Source organism: Semicossyphus pulcher, unplaced genomic scaffold (assembly GCF_022749685.1).
Source record: "Semicossyphus pulcher isolate SPU_LCO1_2020_fin unplaced genomic scaffold, fSemPul1.0.p SCAF_12, whole genome shotgun sequence".
Lineage (NCBI taxonomy): Eukaryota > Metazoa > Chordata > Actinopteri > Labriformes > Labridae > Semicossyphus > Semicossyphus pulcher.
In genome coordinates this window covers 8,553,069-8,572,307 of record NW_027211626.1, presented here as the reverse complement: position 1 = coordinate 8,572,307, position 19,239 = coordinate 8,553,069, and the positions used below count along the sequence as shown (strand labels likewise).

General features: G+C 44.7%; 1 protein-coding gene across 6 annotated transcripts in view; it reads right to left on the bottom strand.

The window, feature by feature from the left end:
* Positions 1-18,657, bottom strand: part of pax2a (paired box 2a) — a 28,699-nt gene extending 10,042 nt beyond the window's left edge. The window contains exons 1-8 of one of the 6 annotated variants that reach the window (XM_069658304.1): positions 18,609-18,651; positions 17,120-17,297; positions 15,908-16,105; positions 12,250-12,335; positions 12,019-12,138; positions 11,019-11,063; positions 3,592-3,767; positions 803-923 (exon numbers count right to left, since the gene is read on the bottom strand). In XM_069658304.1, coding sequence (XP_069514405.1) covers positions 803-923; positions 3,592-3,767; positions 11,019-11,063; positions 12,019-12,138; positions 12,250-12,335; positions 15,908-16,105; positions 17,120-17,297; positions 18,609-18,651 — 967 coding nt within the window. Of the gene's footprint in view, positions 1-802; positions 924-3,591; positions 3,768-11,018; positions 11,064-12,018; positions 12,139-12,249; positions 12,336-15,907; positions 16,106-17,119; positions 17,298-18,608 lie in introns of all 6 variants that reach the window. The other 5 variants (XM_069658305.1, XM_069658308.1, XM_069658303.1 and 2 more) reach the window with 5 other exon arrangements.
* Between the last annotated feature and the right edge of the window lie 582 nt (positions 18,658-19,239).

The following is a 19,239-nucleotide window of genomic DNA, read 5'->3' as shown; positions in this document are numbered from 1 at the left end:
AAAAAACCTGCGTTTCTCTCACTGTATCCGTCTCTCTCTCTTTTTCTCCACAGCATGAGGCAGCCAGCCAGCCACGCTGCCACTCCAGCCGCTGTCAATCAACAGGCTATCATAGCCTTTGATGACAACGTCGTGTCGCGGCGAGAACAGCAGCTGTCTCTCATGAGAAGTGCTCCCAGTCAATCTGTTAGCGGGCCAATCCAGGCTAACACAATAGCCAGTTAGGAGCGGGCGTGTGAAAGGCCTGTAGGATTTAATGGGCTCAGATGATATATCGCTCTCGCTCTGTACCGCAGAAAAATAAACACACGCGGCGCCTCGAAAAGAGCTTTTTTTTCATTCAGTTTTGTATCGCTGGATAATGTGCGCCATGAGCAAGTGATGATGCAGTATCACGAGGAAAACTTAGCTTAGTTTTATATATAAAACTTTATTCCTGTAAATGTTAAATGAGAGTTTGCAGTGTTTTTCCAGCACATGTGGCCTTAAATATGGGATTGAGTTAGAGTGAGGCTTTGCAAAAATGAGTCAAATCTGGAAAACAGTTGTAAAAGCTCACTTGACTAGAGAGAGGAGTTGGACTTTGCTATAATAAAGAATATAAAATGCTTGGTTCTATTCCAACCTTCTGCAGAGCATGTGAAGATGCCGTACAGAGACATGGAGAGACTTTGCAGCAGCAGCAGCAGCAGCAGCTAAAAAACCCAACGCCTGTGTCTCTAAGTTTCGACCTGATGTCCTCGACCCGCTGCAGCTGTGTTTTATTCTTTTAGGGATCAATCTAGCGTGAGTCGGATTGTACCTGTCACAACAGAGTAGCTCTGGGAGACACTGGAGGCGAGCTCGGAGCTGGCGCTGCTGGAAAGGCTCGGCTTCACGTCTTCCAGGCCACTGTTCAGGGATGGGAGGGAGTATTCATTCGCCTGTGGACAAACACACAACAAATGCAAAGATATGTCAGTGGAGGACACTTTTAATAGAGAAAATAACACCACATTGGGCCATAATGTTGTTGATTGTCCTCATAGACTGCATAAAATCCCACTTTTTGAGCTAGATTTGGAGCAGATTTCCCTCTTAAGGAGACACTATATAACATATGCCTGATGGAAGCCCCTGGTGTATCAGAGGAAGCTGCCTGCGATCTTCTCGCTGTGTTTCCTTCTGAATATCTCCTGTGAATTCTGTGAGTAACCCCCCCGCCCCACCACCACCACCAACGCCAACCCGACCCGTCCTCGCTCCCCATGCTTTACCAAGACCTATGATGTATGCATGCATTAGGGCTTGTCTGAGGAGCAGGCAGGAAGGGAGAGAGGGATGAGAGAGGGATTGGGAGAGGAGTGAAAGGACGGGGTGTCAGCTGGCTCTTTGTGCTCCACTGCAGTCATCCCTGTGACCAGTCAAGGGAGGAGACATTCAGGGCTTTGTTACAGGAGAGACATGTGGTGTGCTTTTTTAAAGGGGAGTACAACCTCAGAATCAGCCTTTGTGCTTTTTATCCAGAATGGACACATAAAAACGGGTTAATAAAATGATAAAATGGTGTGTATTGATTTACGCCGTTTGTTCTTTTATTGAACTTTAAATCTGAGGTTTTATAGCGTTTTGTTTCAGTTTGGATGAAACATGAATACAGCTGCAGACGGCTTTCATGTTTCACCGTTCCTCAGTCTAAGAAATGCAGCACTTACTTTACTGCGATACAATATCATATGTATCATACAATGCGATGAGAGGTTATACGATACGATACAGTACGATACAGTACGATACAGTACGATACGATACGATACGATACGATACGATACGATACAATACAGTGCGTTACGGTACGATACGACACAGTACGGTACGATACAATACGATACCATACAGTATGGAACTGGACGATACGATAAGATACGATACAATACGATATATCATATGATGTCATGCTATACAATACGGTAGGATACGATATAATATGAAACGATATGATACTCATGATACACTACGTTACCATACAATACAGTCTGGTGCTGTACGGGACTATACGATACGATACATCATATGATGTTATGCTATACGATATGGTACCATAAGATACAATACGATATAATATGACACAATATAATACAATACAATCTGATAAGCGATACAATATAATACAATAATATCGTATTATATTGTACGTTGATAATACGCATGATACTTTATTTTTCACTGGAGGTAAAATTAGTTTGGACTCGACTGCTGCTCACATTTAGCTGCCTCTACAGAAGTACTTATAAATAAAAAACAATAACATGTAAACAAAGTAGCACCGACCGATGACAAGCACAAATGACATCAGTGAAAGGGATCAGAACCGCACAATCAAACTTAATGTGAGGATCAACCTCCAACGAGTCTCTTAAGTATTTATTCACTTTAATCTGAGGTTAAGACTCCTCCAGCAGCTGTGATGAATCCTGCTTGTTAATGAGATGACACTTCCTGACCCGACTCCTCTTCTTCTTTGAAAGGATAAGTGTGTGCGCACACGTTTGTGTCTGCGAGTGTTTGTATCAGCGTGCATCTGTTTGTCTCAATGGGCCGGGGTCCCACAGGGGCGAGCTGGTGACCCCGGGCTTGTCTGCTTCTATCCCAGATAAACTCTAATTGTCTGCTTACAACTGTTCCCTGGCACTGGGCTGGATGTTCCTCTCTATTCCGCTGGGCCTCCGCAGCACAAGAGCCATTTTGTCATGCAGATGGGCTGTGGGCAGGGCTGGGCAGGGCTGGGCGGAGGGCGAGTGGCGAGCACAGAGGGGCCTGAATGACCCGACCACATGGCTGCCAGAAGTGTGGGAGGGATGAGGCCTATTCAGCCTGGCCTCTTCAAAATGGCTTTTTAATGCCCTGACGCAGACACCAGACAAGCCCCTAATAGCCTAATATCCCACCTTTTCACCAGTTTAAGAAAAGGAGGGGGTGTTGGAAGCCGGGAGAAAAGAGGAGGCGCGCAGAGCGAGTGGAAAGCAGCCTGATTAATATTACATTAAATTAAAACTGATTTTTCTGGACTATTCTGATGCCGTTTTTCTCCCCCCTCCTCCACCTTCTCCTCGCCTTTTTAATACCTTCTCCTCCAGTCTTTGTGATTGCAAGTCATTTCCAATTCGTTTTGGTATTGATCTCGCCGTAGAAATCACTTTGGTAATTAGCTGCATTAGGGGCTGTATAGCAGGCTGAGGGGCTGTCCCTCTGATTTATCGCCGCTGTAATTCCCCGCGATCGCGCAGAGATGAAAATGAACTCAATTAGGGCACTGCTAAGGCTGCATGGGCACCCACATAGAGTTCCAATGGAAAAATTAATAGTCCTCTTGTTGTTTAACAGTCTAATGAATGTAAATAAAGGTTATCCGCTGTAATAGGCTGCAGGCTTGTAGGTTGCTCTGAGTGAGAAGTTGCACCGAGCTTTTTGTCACCTCTGAGGTAGTTAAAAAAATGTACAGCGTTATAAGTACAGGTTATTTTATCACTCACTGCTGCAGCTACAGGACGGATTAGGAGGCCAGGATGTTGGTGTAAAAACAGTAAATGTAAGGGGGTAAAAAAGAATTACCTGTTCAGGTTTGATGTGTTCTGAAGTGGGGAAGACATCCGGGTAAGACGGACGTTCAAACACGCGGTCCAGGGCCTCCAGCTGCTGCTGGGTGAAGGCGTCCGCTCGCAGGTGCTTCCTTAAACTCTCCACGCTGCCCTGAGAGTCGCTGCCGGGGCCCGAGCCATCAGAGCCATCTAGAGAAAGAGGGGGAGGAAGAAAGGAAAAGGAGGGGGGAGACGTTCTACATCAGGACATAGCTCCAGTCTTTTTACCTGACTTTATTCTAGCACTCTGTGAGATTAGCGTGAGGAGAATTAGTTTTGAGCTCAGCGGGAACGGGTGGGAGAAAGATGGAGGATGAGGAGGAGGAGTAAATTCAGGGAGACCCACCAGCATGTCTGCCTTTTATCTCCCTCTCTGTCTTCCCCTCACACACATATACACTCACTCAAGCAGCTCTCCGCCTCCCCCCCCACCTCTCGTCGTGGCCGCCATCAGCACGGTCATCATGTGATAGGTCCATGGTAATTGATGGATTACCTTCAGTGCAAATATATACTTGTAAAGGAGAGCGCGTGTTTCAGGAGGAGAAACTGGGGCTGGCGATTACATACAGAGCCTCTCATTCTGCCGGCGGGAAATGGAGAGCCATTATTTAACTGCACTATTTCCTCCTGAACATATTACCCTTCCCTCTCTCTCTCTCTGTCTCTCTTTCTCTCCCTCCATCCCCCACGCATATTGCCTGTCTTCTGGAAAACAGAATGGAGTGGGGACGGCACTCAGGGCCGAATGAGGACGGGGCGTCGAGGGCAAGCGTATGCATTTCCTTACTTGGTCACACTCTATATAAACAAATGAGCCTGTGCTTCCCTCGTTCGCCTGATCTCTGACCCTATCAGCGCGGCCAGGGAGCCCACGGGTGCTGCTGCAGCTCTCCTTCTGCTCCCTCATCAAGTCCTGAAGCAAAAAAAAAAAAAAAAAAGCGATTCTGCAGCTAAAACCTCCAGCCCGGCATCCCAGGAACCTCCACTCCACTTCCCGCCTCCTGCCGCCCTCCCCTTCCTCCCTTTTACCCGGCCGCCAACAGCGGATGAGGGCTTTAGCTCCCATACAAATCTGTCATTCTAAATTTGCAGCAGATTATGTTCTCTCCTGGGCGAGCCGGCGGTGATATATGATATGCAAGGCCGCTATTGATTGCCTGATCCGCCGGCAGAGGAGGGGAGGCGAAATGAACTTGGAATGAACATCATGCCTCAACTCATTGTGCGTATAATACTCTACTTAATCCCACATTTTTCTGTGCTATGGAATTCAATTGATCAATCATGTTCCACTGATGGTACCATTTCAGGGGCGTTATTGCCATTCTGCTCGGCTGCTTGACCTTTTTTCAATGGCTGAGGCCAGAGGATGAACCCGACTCGCACCAAGAAATAGATCCATGGAGAGAATGGAATAGAGGACTGCAATTGGGTATGAGTGTGCGTGTGTAGACGGCAGTGTGTGTGTGTGTTTCACAGGTAAAATATATCGACTTTAGCTTTGTCTAACATTTATAAAGGAATCACTTTTTTCTCCTGCCTCGTGGGTTTTTTCTAACGATGATTTTAGCGCCATTTTTTTGATACCCAAACAGCTCCCTCGGGTCGGGGGTCGGGAGGGGGGGGCAAGCATTCGTGTTGCTGTATGAGACTCAATTGTTGTCTGTGGTACAGAAGAAAATGGAGTCATTAATTACCTCGTATCAGCTGGTCTGAGAAAAGAGGCGAGCCGGATCAATAGCAACTGTTTGTCATTCACTGTGGAGGAGCGTGCTTATGCTCAGCACCCCCTCACACGCTTAATCAGGCCCGTTTGGCTGCAAGAGGACGTAGCTTCTCACTGTAGGATGCTTTTTGAAGCCCTTTTTCTGATGGAAACGTGAGCAAAGAACGTCTTATAAAGTAAAAATTCTAATTGTGGAGCCTGATAATTGACTGACCGGCAGTTAAACACAAAACTAAATCTATTTGGGCGCTAAGTGGTGCCGTTAAAGGTTGTTTACACCATAAAACGTTTACATATTTTAATTTAACTATTTTTCGGAGCCTCTCCTTCCTCCTGAAGCGAACAAGCCATTCAAAGGTTAGAACTTAGCCACGACTGGCTGACAGTATTTGGAGTGACCGTGTAGCCCCTCCCCCCACGTGTGCGATCCAACGCGAGGGAGGCCGCACTGTCACTCCAAAGTTGTAGAAAACATGGCCGCTCTGGGATTGGTTATTCGGCCTTATATGTACGTGCCAGAATCGCCAGGAGGTATCGGAATGGTGAGTTGAAATCTTGACATCGACTTGAAGCTCGTGCAAGAAGGCAGCCTGAGGTGAATGACGGTGAATGGCGATTGGTCGATTTCAGGTTCTACGTAGAAACCTGCAGCTGTTCTGAACGGCCCGTTTCAGAGGCGACCTTTTTAAAAATATAACTCTGGAAAAACAGAATTATGCAGTTTTCACTTTTTCACTGTGAACAATAAACTAAAAGCAAAATATGAGAATATCCATTTAAAAGACACGGCCCCTTTAAATCCTCTTTTTTTATATTTTTTCATCACTAACTCTTCAGTTATGTATGTCAATATATTTCAGATGTATGTGTTAAAAGAATTACGGATTTGGCCTTTAAATGTAAAAACTAGTAAATCATTTATTTTGTGAAGTCGCCATTAGAGCTTCATGTTTGACATATATCATAAGATAGCTGCAATAAATCAGATTCATCCTTTGACAGTCAGCGTGTCAAGCGGGGTGTGAAGCCCGGCTGTCAGATTCTGTGTGTGTGTGTGTGTGTGTGTGTGTGTGTCTCATTGACTGCCTTGTTTCATTTTCGCTGTGTTTCTTCAACCCCTCTGGGTGTCTCAGCAGGTATTCTCTTATCTCTCCCACAGCACCAGCTGACTGCGTCTCTTCGCTTTAACACCAAAGTGTGAGGAGACAAACCGAGATAAAAACAAGACTCTCCAGCGGTGACTTTCACACATCCCACACTAAAGCGGCTTACTCTCTGGTCAATACTTTCTTTGATCAGCTTTAACAGACGGACTCTGTTTGACCTTTTTAAGTAATATATAACACTCAAAATATAGGGACACATTTTTAAAGTAGAGATACTGGCCGACCTTAAAAGTCAGATTTAGGGAGGTAAGATGACTGGATGCCTGTTTTACATGTTATTCTGGCTACACTATGAAGCAGGCACTAAAAGACATTTGAATTATGTTAATTCCTTTAATTTTTGCCGCAGCGTATTCGATGTATTCAAACATTTTAAGTAGACAAAAATGCAGCTTTTTATCACTAAAGTGCAGCTGCTCCTCTTTGCTAAACAATACGGTAAAAAAAGAATCTTAAAGCTGCACTAAACGAGCTAATTCTTGTGCACTTGCAGCCGCTTGTGCACACACACCTACAGAGCTAACCAACGACAGTAGCCACTGTGACACAGACCACAATGGTATCAAAAGCTGTTCTGTTTTGCTTTGTCTCTAAGGGGGATGTTAACGTCCTGCGGTGGCACGGTGGTACTTTATGTCCTTCTTTCATCTCCCCTGTTCCTGTGATAAGATAACTCAGAGGAGAGGAGAGGTGGGAGGGGGCTGGTGGTGGTGGGGTGGTGGGGGGGGGTTTGCTTGTTTGAAAGGCAAATGAATTCCTCCACACCGCCTGGCGCTCTCCGTAAATCAATGGCGCGGGGTTTCCCAGATCAGAGGCTGCGAGTCCTCCACTGATAGGTGAAATGATGCCATCGCAAATTGTGGATCATTTGTTGATGTTTTTAAAAATGCAGTTATGCTTGAAAAAAAGAGAGAGAGAGAGAGAGAGAGAGGGAGAGAGAGAGAGCACAAACAAACTGGTATACCCAGAGGGTGAACACTCCTCCCCTGTAAGCTAGCTATATTTATGAAAGCTCTGAAGCGGAAAGGAGAGAGGTGGGTGGGGTGGGGGAGGAGAGAGAGAGGGGGGGAGAGGCAGCAGCACTGCCATGGCTGTTAAGATCCTGTTATGTTGTGGCGTGTTTAAGAGCTTTATTAATTCGATTTAGCACCACCAACCAGTGTACTGACTGTCAGCAGGCAGAGCCCCGCTCGTGTGATGTCTGCGCTGAGTGCCAGCACTGACGCCGCAGCGACGGCATTCTGAGGAGTTATTCTGTTTACTCTGATTTTAAATGTCAAGTCAAAATAAAAAGAACTATTTTGCAGCAGTTTGTGAGTCTATGAAATAAAAGAGGTTTGTTGTAGATCAGGTGGAAGAGCGGGTTGTCCTTCAACTGTGAGGTTGCTGGTTTGATTCCTGCACAAGTGTTTTGGACACAGACACGAAACTGCCTCCTGAAAAACGTCTGTTTGGCCAAAAATGTTTCATATTTTTTTTGAAATACACTGAAAAAAATCTCCTTTTCTTCAAATCAAAATGTGCAACTGCAGTAAGAGAGAAGATTTCTGCAGTGCAACAAAGAAAAACTGTCTTAACAAAATATGTAAAAAGAAATTAAGTCAAATAAGTCAAAAATATTTGGTGTGATCCATCCTCTCCTCTTTCCTCTTTGTCCTCCTCTCCTCTCTCTCCTCTGGACACAGTCTGTCGTTTAGCGTTGCCACCCTGTGCTGCGAGTATTTGTGGAAATGCAATTAACGTATCCCCTCTTTTCTCTCGCCGTTTCTCCCTCCTCAAGCTGAGTAATGCATCGCTCCATTAATTCTCGGCATCGCTGCCCGTAATTGACTTTTCTCTGACATGATTCCTCTCCATTGAGTGAATTCCCTCTCTATATTTTTGTGACGGCTCTCATTGTATATTGTTTACAACTGTACGCTGGGTCTCGCGCTGCCATGTTGCTGAACGGTTAACCCGCAAAGACTCGGCGAGAAGAAGGGTGGACGATAAGAGGGGGAATTAAATGTTGAAGAGGAGGAACTAAAGAGATAGAGCAGAGGAGGAGGGGGGAGAAATGGACCCTTTGTGTCCTCCTCTACTGTCGGGGCCCTAACAGCTTCTTGTCTCCGTGTTACGCTCTGTGGCCCCTCTCAAACCTGAGCTTTTCTCCCTCACACACACACACACCCCATCAGGGCCATCATGGCGCTCATGATTCCATTTATTTCTGCCTCGCTCTGGATGCATTTATTTTCTAAAGTGATCCTCTATTGACTCATTGTCATGGACTGGCTTGGCTAGCCAACCAGTGTCGGCCCAGGTTCAAATCCAAACACCACCTCCACAAACGGGTCGCATGTGCTAAAAGATACAGAGAAGACAATCTTCAAAAGGGCCAAATATCACATTTGAACAAATCAAAACAGCCACTGTATTCATCTCTTTCTGCCCCCATCGAACACGGCTGATACGACTCTCTCTCTCTCTCTCTTTTTATGTCATGAATGAACAACCTGCCGGGCCGCTCACACTCTCATAAGCTCCTTCTACACTCATCACACACCCACGCTACAATCACAAGTTATGACCTTTGCTTTCTCCGTTCTAATTTATCACCTGCCTGTCCTCCCCGGAGCTGCGCCGCACTGGGCTCCGCGCAGGACGCGATGAGAGAAACATACAGTGAGGTCACGTCAACCTGACTGCAGACTGCAGCAGGGTCAGGAGTGACCTGTCACTGTGGGCAAGGCGAGGAAAACACTGGACTTAGAGAAAGATGAGGCTCGAATAAAAACCACACCAGAGAGAATGAGATGATAATTAGATCAAACTCTTATTTTGAAAAACGACTGAAGGCCCAAACTTTAAAATAAAAGCACGCACTTCCTGCTCTATATTACACATTTGACAATCACTCTGCAGTCGTCATCCAATCCTCCCCTCTCCCTCTTTTCTTGGCTTCCACTTCCACCATAGGTTTAAATGACTGAGCGAGAGCGTGCTGTACAACAGGCTAATTTCCCCACTTCACTATTAATGCATTTGGCAGGAACAACATTCCATTTCCTGTAATGAGATACACAAATAAATCTGGCTATGGATAGATTCAGGGTGGTGGTGCTGATGGTGAGAGGAGAAGCGGGTGGGGGGGGGGGGGGGGTTATGGGGGTGCACATTGAGACGCATTCTCCCAGCACTGGCATAATTGGTATCGCTGCTTGCAGACATGCAAACCAATCTCTGCACAGATAGGGCTGAGACTCTCTCTTTCCCCCCTTAAGGCTATTTCTTTTGTCTTTGCGATAGCTTGCACATCCAAGATAGAGGGAGGGGAGGGGGGGGAGATGTTAATTTGTGAATTAATAGCTTTTCTCTGCAGAATTGCAAATTCTTTTAAATGTCACTATGTTCAGTGTGCGAGGAGCATCTAAAGTTGCAAACAGACACACTTTACACACGCACGTCTCCGTGCCCAGGTGTGTGTGTGTGCGTGTACGAATCCTAAAACTAATCCATGCTCAACTCTCATTGAGACCTCCTTCTTCCCTCCTCCCCCTGCTCCTCTTTCTGTCTCTCCTCCTCCTCCTCCTCCCATCTCCACATGCAGCCGTCCAGTGTAACATGCTACTTTTAATTTGCAATAACACATGACAAGGACAGATTAATGGCTCTTATGGCACCTCCGTCCCTGAAGCTCTTCTTACGGGGGGACCCGGTGTACATAACGCGTGTCACACTACATTATCTCCACAGGCCCGCAGTAATGGGGACCTTTTTCTTCCTCAAAGGGCAGACGGCGACTTCAGCCACACCGGGATCACACGGCACCACTGTGACAATTCTATGCAAAGCTTTTCATGTTCAGCAGGGTCACATAACAAGAGTGTGGACACAAACAGGTGCAACAAAAACTACACATGAAACCTCTGTGCTGCGTGAGGTCCTCATTTTTAATGCATCCGCTTACTCGTCCGTTTGCCCTCTTTATGCATTTATGGAGTCGCCTGACGAGGTGACGTGAACACTACAGCAGATACAAGTCTGCTTTTGCATATTCTTGTCGAATTCTGGAAGCTAAAATCATCCTTATAGATTTGTTTGTTAAAGAACAATAATGCTGAATAATTTAAAAAATGTTGGCGATTAAAAATGAGCATAAAAAACAACACTTGACTTCACAGCCAAAAATTTAAAGGAAAGTTACAGTTAAGGATGATTAAAAAAGAGGAATGTTATTATATAATACACCGCATCTTGTTTTCTTTGCCTGATATCAATTTCAAATAAGCTTTGTTGTGATTACTGTATATCGACCTGCATGCCATTACATGGAAAACAGGATTTTCCAGCCACTTTAGCTTCATTCATATTAATTTCTCGGCAGATTATCTGCTGGAAAACATCCTCCCTGCCTCATCCTCATAAGCTCATAACCCCGAAAGAGCACAGACAGTGACAGAGAGGAAAGCATTGTGGTCGGATTGACCGAAAGCAAAAAGAGAAGGTTGTCTAACTTCAACTTACAATGTCCTATTTTCCTTCCATCCAAGTGGTTGCCACTCCAGAGAACTAAAGAGACAGAAACATAAAAGAAGGAAGTGGCCTGTTGTGATGAGTGCTCTTTGAGATCATTTTCAACCATATCATCCCATCAGCCACCGCAAAGCAGCACACAGAAACACACACATGCACACACACACACACACACACCCACACACACACACACACACACACGAGCGCGCGCAGCCCCCCTCCCTCCCTGCCTGCCTGCCTGCCTGCCTGCCTGCACCGGTCTGTTCCTACACCTGTTCAGGCCTCCACCAGGGACATGTTAATTCATAGGCATTAAAAAAGCCAATTGTTTGCAAAACCGATAATCTATTAGCCCTCAGGCGGTGTGTGTCCACTCTCGTGCCTTGGAATGAGAAATTCTGGCTTGGACCGGATAAGCTTGCACTTAATCTTTGAGCATATCTAGGTCTGTTTTCATGCCAGTCCCCTGGTGGTGTAGAGGCTGGAATACAGCCTTTAAATTGGATGTTTAAATGCTGCCCGGCTTCATAGAATAAAGTAAAATGTGTCAAAAATGTGCAAAAAGTAAATAACAGACAGCTTCTTTTTCTGCCTTTTGTTACTTTATAGAAATAGAAGCAGCAGCGCTGACGTTTGCCAAGAGGGGATTAGAGTTGTATGACAGCTATATGTGATATCTACAGTACATCTGAGCATGGTATAAAATAGAGATGCAGCTCTGTAGGCGTATATTAAAACATAAGGGCATCAAAAAGAAAAAAAAGCTGATTGAATCGCAACACTCGATCTTAACACTCGCCCCGGCCTGATATACAACATAACAAGTCACTGGAGACAGCACACAGAAACACACTCGGCTGCAGCGCTGTCATAAATGCCATCCTCTTCCTCACACACACGGAAAAAATGTAGGAGTGATGGAGAGAATTAAAAGGATGGGGGAAAAAAAACAAAAACACAAGGGGATTTTGGTGTGTTCTTCTTTCCTTACCTTCGTCTCGTTTCCTCTTCTCGCCGTTGGAGCGGGGGATGCCCAGAATGCCGTTGATGGAGTAGGATCCTACGGGGTCGTTGGAGGCGCTGGTCACAGGGGGCGAGGCCGTGCTGGGCACTGACGGAGACAGAAGAAGAAGCGCGTCTCTTACTTGAGTGTACATGTGTAAAAGTACGTGTATTTTCTGTATTGGCTCATTTGCCGTAATCTGTGTGTAGTCTCGCTCACCTATAGTGTGGCCCGGCGTGGAGAGCGGCGTGACGGATCCATCAGGGGACGGGTGGAATTGCTGCTGGACTTTGGTGCGGATAATCCTGGCAAAGTGAACAACAGACACGGATCAATCAATAGCGCTTCCAGAGCATGGAGATTTCACACCGGCCCCGGGACACTTAAACACGCCACATCAGGTCCACTTACACCCGTGCATGTACAAGTGCTCCGTCGTTTGGGGGCCGCTTGTACCCTCATATTCAGGCCCCTCCTGTCACAAATAGCCAATCTCGGGGCTTTAGGGCCAATCTCTGCTCTCCTGTGTGAGGCTGAATGGGTTCTGCCCCCTGAGATTGTGGATTCAATCTAGCTGGATTTTGAGGTTAGAAATATGATAAAGTCCCCACACCAGTAAGATGTGATGTGGCGGGAAAGTCTTCATTGCACTTTGGTCTGAATGATCTTGCAAACAAAGCATGAAATCACATCAATTCACCTCAATGATCAGCTTCACTGGCTCTACCTGGCCAACTCTAATAATCTCCCTCTCCTGCTCCCCACTCCCTCCTTTCTCCTCGCTCGCTCTCTTTATCTCTCCATCGCTCAGGCCTGATCTTTCACTCCTCTCTCTCCAGACCTCATCCTCTTTTCTCATTTCTCCTCTGCGTACTGTACTCCACGATGTCTGTCTTTCCAAACACCCCTCATCTCTTTCTCTCCCTTCTCCAATTCTCTCCTTTTACCTCCTCCCGTGGTCTCGGCCACCTCTCCGCTGTCTGTTGTAGTTTTTCTGTCTTTTTGCTGCTCGGTGTAGCACTAAGGAATCCCGCAGGCTCACCGAGGATCAGGGCGTATATTGATTGGGACTCCGGGATAGAAAAGTTGACGACGAATGGCAAGCGAGGAAGAGCAAATGCAAATGGTGATCTATAAATTACATGTGACAGGAAAGCGATAGTGTCTTATTGGCCCAACCTGAGACCACGTCCACGTTTAATGACATAAAGAAGTAAAAATAAAGAGTCACAATAATGTGATAATTAGAAATTAGAGGCCTTAGAGATGAGGTAACATTTGCACATTTGGTTGTAGTTCTGTTTAAGGTACAGTGGGATTTAGCCTAGCTCAGCTTTAGCTCTTATGGGACGTGATCGCATTACATTAAACCATGACTGTGGTAATCTTTTGATTGACAGATGAACGTGAGATCATTGACTAACAGGCAGCGTTGTGCACCGACAGAAATCCCCACATGGAAGCCCCTCTCACAGGAGAGGTGTGACAAAAACAGACTTTTACAGACTGCAGATGAGGAGAGGGAGCTTCGTGCATGCAGCAACGAGCCATCAGCTCTGCATCAGGCAGCGAAGGGGTTAAGTTCCTCAGGGGCAAAAATGTACATCAGACTCTTTTCATTCCCCTCACTATCTCATGTGTCCTCCACACTCTCTCCTTCAGGCAGGGCAACAAAGGCTCCTCCAGAAAACACACATCAATATTTTATTTGAATTTCTAACATCTCGCCACAACAGTTATCTGACCTCATGACTCGAGGGAGCCTCATAAATTCAAGGACTTTGTTTCAAGTCTATGCTGTTGCTATTGAATAAGCAATCTGGATGGCTGAATTAACGACTTCTGTGTTTGGGTGTTGTAAAAAATAAATAAATAATAATAAAAATCTCCAAAGAAAGATTAAAATGTGGATCAATATGATTGAAAGCCGCTTAGGACCTCGTGTGTACGCCTCCGTCTCCAGCGGGTGGAAACTCCTCTCTGCGGCAGCAAAACAAAGTGCAACCCAGTCTCTGTGTAATCTTTAATAATTCATGCAGGAAAAATGTGTTTAAAGCCAGGACATCCTCTTTAGTCAACAGAGCAGAGGTCAGACCTCTGTAACCACAGAGACCACCAGGGGTCCACTGTCTCTTTCTCTCTCCCCCCCCCTCTGCCCGCCTGCTTCACTCCTCTTCCTCACCCTCTTCCTCCTCCACATCTTTCCCAAACCTCCCTGCGAGACCAACAGCACGAAACACGTTTAAACAGGCGGTAATGTGGAGATCACAGGTAATTATTACTGGAGTTAAGGTTTGAAAACATTTTAAAACACTCCTGTGTGTTTTTATGCTGTAAGATTAATATGAATTAACTTTTCTTTAATGCTAATTAACATTTAAGGGAATAAACTTCAAGAATAAACTCTACATATTGTTTTGTTTAAGAATGAAACTCTATTTATAATTATTTTCTTTTGAAACCTGATAGTTGTATAAACTGAGAGTTTTATTTTGCTGCCTCAGAGGCACTTTTCACTTTGACTTTAAGAGCTGCTCTATAAATAAAGATTATTATCATTAGAATAACAAAAGGGCAGTTTTGTCGACTGTAACAAGATCTGATTTTAATCATTAATCTGCAGGAAAACTTCGTTTTAAAGGACAGAATTTATGTAAAAAACAAGTACATTTTTAAAGACATATTTTGCAATAATAATAATAATAATAATAATAATAATGCGTCCATGCACACTTGAATACACTTGCTCTGTTTTACAAACAACAGGTGAAATCAGAGAAAGACCTGTTGAAAGCATCATTTCCTCTACAGTCTGATTTTCTAATATTTTTTTTCTTTATATATTTTTTGATAAACATTCATCCATCTCTGCATTTAGCTGCGTGTGTGTTATGAGACTCTCTTCAGCTCATTAAAATGTAATGCGGATGACCAGCTCTCTGGAACAGTGCCTCCTAACCAAAGTTCATCACTCGCAGCCACTATGGGGCTTTTTTTTTTCACTTTGCACACACATGCACACATGGGGCTTTTCACCGGTGTCCTCTGTCTAAAGACACTTTGTCCACTGCTGTCCCGCTTCACGAGGAAAGGTGAGGGTGTAGGGTGTCTGCTGCTTTGGAACAGAAACTCTTTTATAGTCCTTTTTACGCGTAAATCAGCACTGTTTCAGGGCGGAAGTGGTCTTTAATTTCTTGATTTATTGCATTATTTAAAACGAATAATAAGAGCAACAATGAGGATAATAATGCTGATAATTGTGTGTGTTTAAAACCGGAATATTCTGAATTGTTCAACCGCACCATGAGCGTAAACGTGTGATGTTTTGTCGCTCCACAGTCACCTCCGTGTTGGAAAACAGAGCAATTGGTTGGCAATAAAGAGGCTGCTGCGCCCCTGTCGCAGTGTGGTCCGCGTATTGAACGACTTTGTTGGGTATTTCCCTCCGCCTCTGGATCTGGTTACGCGGTATTGATCGGTTTTTATCGAGACAGATGTGATTCTTCGTGGCCCCAGCCTCAGCCCCCGTGCTGGCTGTGTTGTGGAGGGCCGCACAGGGGATTGAATTGCACATGTGAGACCACCCCGGATGGGGAATAGTCTCAGGCTAGGACTACCTATAGCTCAGCGTGCAGATAAAATAGTTATCTGCTCATTTAGGAGCTGATTTATCCCATTTACGCATGGTGATTTTTGTCCCCCTGCAAGGTCTCGTCTGATTTTTTATTTAATTTTGGCTCGCTCAAAGATTTTACGCACACACATAGAGAGACATAAAAAATAACGATGTTTCTCAGATAATTTAAGCAGTTTGGAACAATTCGGCACACTTTTTTTTCCACAATTAATTAAATAAAAAACGGTTATTCTCTCCTACCTGTTGATGGATGAAACGCTGGGGACGGTGTCGTTGTCGCAGACGGCCTCAGCCAGTAGTCGGTCCCGTATCTCCCAAGCGAACATGGTTGGATTCTGCCGCTTATATTCAGCTATTTTATCCACCACTTTCGGAGTTGCAACCTTTGGTTTGGAGCCACCAATGACTCCGGGTTTAATACTGCCGGTTTCATAGTACCTGCATGGGGACAGAGAGGTTTGTTCCTGAATGCAACCTTTTTTTTTTAATTCAACAATCCAGTCTGATTGATGGGAAAAGTGGATTAAATATCGTCTGTGTGGAAACAAATCTCCGCCGACCTTATAGGCAAAAAAAAATTAAAACTACCTTCAAATATGATGGCGGCTTTATTCTATCAACTGGTCTGGATATGTGCTGTTTTATGGGCCTAACTGAGTGTCAGCTGGGAGGTGAACAGAGCGGATTTCTCAACGAAAAGCAGTGTCATTAAAATCACACAATATAAGCAGTGAGACGGACAGAACAAAGGACAGTTTGGACCTCATTTTTTCAGTCTCCATGAGCTTACAGCAGCATGCACGACATGCCACCATGACCTGTCTGTAAATGTTGGTGACAAACATTCAGTGTGTGTGAAATGAAATACCTCTGAAATGCCTTCTGATAGCTGAAAAAAATATATTTCAAAATATTATCTCACAGCATTTGTGCTCTGAAGTCAGATTTTATAATCGAGCTAATTTCTCACGTGTAAAGTGGACTGATGGGGAAATAAGAGTGTGCTGTTTTTCTAATGGAGTCTGGCATTCAAAGGGGAGTTTACAGTGTGCTGTTTTTTCTTTATCTGCCAAAAATATTCACATTATTGTTTGTAGACCTGAAACATCCGCTTTCAGACCTCTGAAATCTCCTGTAAAATCAAAACAGCCTCACGTTCCTCTGGCAGATTTTATGCGTAATGTTTTTAGCTTTAAATTTAATTCCTGATTATGACGCTTTTCTCTCGCAAAGGCTGCAGGTGATGGATAGAAAATCTCGGACGCAGAACTGCTGTGTTCAAGCAAAAAAAAAAAAAAGGTAAAGAAAGAAAAAAAATGAGCTGCCTATATAACCGATGACTGAGGCTGAAATAGAGCTGGGTGCGCATATACGAGCTCTACAGAAGATTGATGTTTGACACACATTAAAGGGCTCTGGTGGTGGTTGGTGGTGGTGGATCCCCTCTTTTACCTGCCGAGGATTTTGCTGACACAGCCGTGACTGACCCGTAGCTGTCTGGAGATGTCGCAGGGCCGGACGCCCTGGTGGGCCAGCTCCACGATCCGCTGCCGCACCACGTCCGGGAGGGGTCTGCCGTTCACAAACACCCCGCCGAGCTGGTTCACACCGCCGTGCCCTGCGTGGGACACAACAGCAGCACAGGGGAGCATAACATTACATACCTGCAGAGGACACGGGGGGCTCTGACTGTTTGTTTTTTAAATGATCTTTAACGTGTTTATTTTCAGTCCAAAAGGTTGAATCTAATTATTAATATATATACAGCTACATACATATAATGTATAGATAGTATACGTAGCTTATACAGAAGCACACACACATTTAAAGGTTTGCCTTACAGTCGATGTTGCTGCAATAATTGAAAAATATTTCTAACAAATTCTGGAATTTTAAATAATAATAATAATAGAGTTAAAATATGATAGAAATTAAATCTGCCTCACAGTATAATTTAAAGGAAATCAAACCGGAAATAAAGAAAATAAAAGCCCAATAAAATAAACGTTATTAAATACAAATGTAAACACCTCCCTGCCGTGTTTTAACCCCAATAATAAAAATAAAAGTCCTCTCTGACTGTAAGAAAACATTGGACTCTGTAGGCTGTATATTTTCCAGCAGCCTCTCCTCCTCCGCAGCCTAACACATGTCGCGGATATTACGTTTCAACCTGTTTAATTTTCCTCGCACAATTATTGTAAATAATTAAAATGAGCTTTGATAACTCATATTACAAACGCGGACGGCGCGATTGGGGAGGAATAAATAATTTACACGCAGTCCGGGTCTTCTTTACTCATATCGTGAGGAGCAGGACACGAGCACTCAGAGCTTCTTGTTTTTTCTCTTTTATTGTGAAATGTTTAAAGTGAGAGAAAGCGACATTTACACACAGCGTGCTGCTGTGTCTCTGACTGTCATCTCACAGCTCATAAAAGCTTTGTATTTAAATTGGTTCCGTTAATTCTCTGAAAGTAGCTCAATACACGTTTTCTTATTTTAATTAACACCCGAGTCAATAAAGTTTCACAGGGAAAAAATATGAATAAAAACAAACCTCACGTGCCTTTAAAAATATTAAAGGTCTATTTTTTTTTTAGCAGCCGTCTATAATGAATTAGTTCTTATTTTTATTATTAGCAAACACAACGTCACTGAAACAACTTTAAAAAGACTGTCACAGAAACATTTACAATGTTATTAAGGATTCAATTTGGGCTTATTCTAACATGTTTAATATTTATAAGCTGCATCATCTTAATGAGGCTACTGTGATAAAAACTCTAAATGGACTTAAAATGAAAAATAAAATACGTAAGAGCACATTTCAAGCATGCTTTCTGTGTGAATTAGACGGCACTCCTTCCATCTAATTTGCGCACGAATTAAAGTCGCACCACGGAAGAGTTTAGTGCGTAAACTTATTGAGAATACTCACGGTGCATCGCCGAGAAGGGGTCTGCTTTGCAGTGAATATCCATGGGATAGCAAAGGAAAGAAAGGTAATCGACTGAGGTCGCCGTTTCGCCTCCTTGATGCAGCTCTAAAGGTGAAAAAATATCAAGGACCTGGTGTTAAACAGTCCGAGTGGGGAGAGTCCGCAGGCTGCAGCAAGTCAACTTCTTGTGGAGTTTTCCTCGTGCTCAAACTCAGAGTGTGCAGAGAGGCTGTCAGGTGCAGAGCATGACCCGCGCGTGTGCAGAGCGCACCGGCCGCAGCAACATGGACTCAAACCGGCTCACAGTTTGTGTTTCAGGGACATCATGAGGAAAACAAAAGCGGTATAGCTGAGGGTCCAAGGGTCCGCTGCGGCCGAAAACAATCCCTCTCCTCTGGCGAAGGACCTTCGGGCTCGCGCTCTAATCAGATCTGGGCGGAGATGACAACAACATGGACACGGAGCAGCGCGGAGCAGTGTGTGTGTCCCCCTCTCCTCCGGAATGGGCTGTGCCTGAGCGGAGCTTTGGGCTGAGAATGAAACCCCTCTCCTTGTGTGTCTGTTTCTAAAAGCTGCAGTCCCACAGATCACCCCCCTCCTCCCCCTCCTCCTCCTGCTGCTGCTGCCGCTG